A 2448-nucleotide genomic window follows, 5' to 3' on the forward strand; every position below is an offset into this window, starting at 1 on the left:
AGGAGACTACCTGTTAGCCTTTTGACCAAAGCACTGGAAAACTGAAATAAATGTGCATGGGCATTTTCTAAAATTACATCTAAAATCACAAGTTTCCCTCCAATCATAAGATTTCAGACATCTCCTTAATAACGCTAATGGTAAATTTTAGTTTTTACTTCTTGCATATATGTCCAACATTAAAGACAGAACTAGAACGTACCCACAGTTACAGAATGTGGTTGCTCACAATGGTTGAAGCCAATGATCCATTCCCTCATAGTCTTGCAGCATTAAGAACTGCAGTAAATTCCCCGCCATGGTCTCCCTGCTGGTTGCCAACCCAGAAGAAACACCTCTGTGAAGCTAAGAGGCCCAACAGATCTCTATTTCTTAGGGACTGTCTAGGCCTGTACCACCTGAATACAAGTGTCATGAAATCCTGAAGGCAACAAAAGCAGGGAATCTTGTTAGTCATCACAGTGGTGATGTCAGATGCTTTAGTTTTATCAGTGGTAAAATTAATTAACCAACTCATAAAAGTATCTATGTCTGCTCGCTGGTAGAAGTTAGCACAAATTATTTAGGAGGACTACAGAGGTTTTCAGGACTGTGAGGTGTGCTGAAGTAGCTTTCTGCTAGACACTGTTAATTGTGTGTGTTAGAGAAAAAGAAAAAGGTGGTTCCGACCTGTCATGCCTCAGTGCCCTCATATCAACATACACAGTGGTGGGATCTGGTCCAGATGTTCCCTGTAAACAACAACATCAGCTAATCAGAACCTGAAGGCTGGGAGGAGAAAAGAGTTTTACCCCCAGAATAACCGAACATTCATTTTGCTGCTCATTATGCTAATCAAATGACAAGTTATAGTTAAGCTATTCATCAAACAAAGCTCAGCTTTATAGAATCAGAAAGAGCACTGGAAAACATACCTACCGTCAGGTACTTGTTACCCTGGGGTTTGGAAAAACATCAAGCGGCCATACTACTTAACCAAACACATGTCAACATAGGCTTTATTTGCTACAAGAGGCCAAGTAATCAGCACGTGGATACATATAAAAAATGTTAACCAAGTTTTGCCATATAAAGGAAGGCAGAAGTTGCTGAGGAGACACGGTTTAATGGCAGAAGCACATGGTCAGGAATGTGAAGCATGGTTTACTCAGAGTCTTCCATACATGCAACAGAGAATATACTTGAAGCTAAAGATAGTAAAGGTAGCACGCAAGACATGAACCGGACTGAAGGTCTGTAAGCAATTATTCTGTTCCTTTTCAGTCTTCCACTGCATAATTTAAATCCTTGCTTTATGTCACAATATTTAGCTACTTGAAAAGCAGTAGACTAATTTTAGTTTACTTTCATGCAGAGATGATACAGTCTTTCAGGCCTTTCCACCCACAGCTTTGCTGCAGTTTTGTAACCTGCGGTGATCTTCCTTAGCTGAAGCTTCAAACTCATCACCACTGAACATCCTGTGAATTCTCAATGCTCTAGTCTAGGGCTCTTCTCTGCTGCACACCTCATGTCACTGCTAAGCAGAAAGCTAGAAGAAAAGCACAACTTCATTTTGGGACACTGGAACTTTTCTTTTCAGCAGATAAATTCACCTAACCCTGGTAATCTAGAGGTGCAGGAACTCCTTTATCAGTTGTTTACTGTTTAAAACAGCAGGCAACATCAACTCCCAGTGATTTCTGTCCTGTTTGGGATATATTACAGAGTATAATTCTTCACATTAGGAATGGCTAGGGATAAATGTTACATTTTGACAATACTGGTTGGTAGTTCCACCATTTGTGATGTAGTTTCACAAAGAGATAATTTTTGTATCATCTAAAGAGGAAGAGAGTTACCAATTCCAGTTGGTACTTACAGTACAGATACTGATAGTGACCCACCACCAGAAGAGAAAAAGAGTAATAGAGCTGCACATGCATGTTAGCCTCTTTAGCTTGTTATACACAATACAAGATACAATATCCTCTCTAGCTATTAACGACACAATTTTCAGTCTACTAGTAAACTCAGCAGTGTAACAGACTAGTGCTGAGTGGAGAACTTATTTGAAATATATGCAATGTTAAAAAAAAAAAAAAGACCCAAACAAACCAAAATCAAGGAAAAATTGGTTATCTTTAAAAATAAAACCAAACCTGAATTGATTTATAAAACAATGGAAAGTGTCAAGTTTGAAAATCAAAGACAATCACTATGGTATTTGTTATTTTCAGTGTGAATGAAATAGTTACTACAGACAGCTTTGATGAAATCTGCATCCAGGTAAAGCTATAGTGGACTTGCTTATAATTTCATAGAAGGATCTGAAAATCCCCAAATCTCCAGACTCAATTTCTAGTCTGTCCCACTGTTGGAAGCTGATAGGTGGGTATTGAGGGAACATGAAAATCCCCTACCTGCTCGGCCAGCTTCCCCAGCCTGTGAGGCTATAGCAGCAGGGAA

At 39.2% G+C, this 2448-nt stretch overlaps 1 protein-coding gene across 1 annotated transcript in view; it reads right to left on the reverse strand.

Moving 5' to 3' along the window:
* Positions 1-669: 669 nt before the first annotated feature.
* Positions 670-2448, reverse strand: part of LOC104403869 (disco-interacting protein 2 homolog C) — a gene marked incomplete at its 3' end in the record, with an annotated part of 104485 nt that continues 102706 nt past the window's right edge. Inside the window, exon 30 of the mRNA XM_010012148.1 lies at positions 670-731. Coding sequence (XP_010010450.1) covers positions 670-731 — 62 coding nt within the window. The remainder of the gene's footprint in view (positions 732-2448) is intronic.

Source organism: Nestor notabilis, unplaced genomic scaffold, assembly GCF_000696875.1.
Source record: "Nestor notabilis isolate BGI_N333 unplaced genomic scaffold, ASM69687v1 scaffold16303, whole genome shotgun sequence".
In the NCBI taxonomy this organism is placed as follows: domain Eukaryota; kingdom Metazoa; phylum Chordata; class Aves; order Psittaciformes; family Psittacidae; genus Nestor; species Nestor notabilis.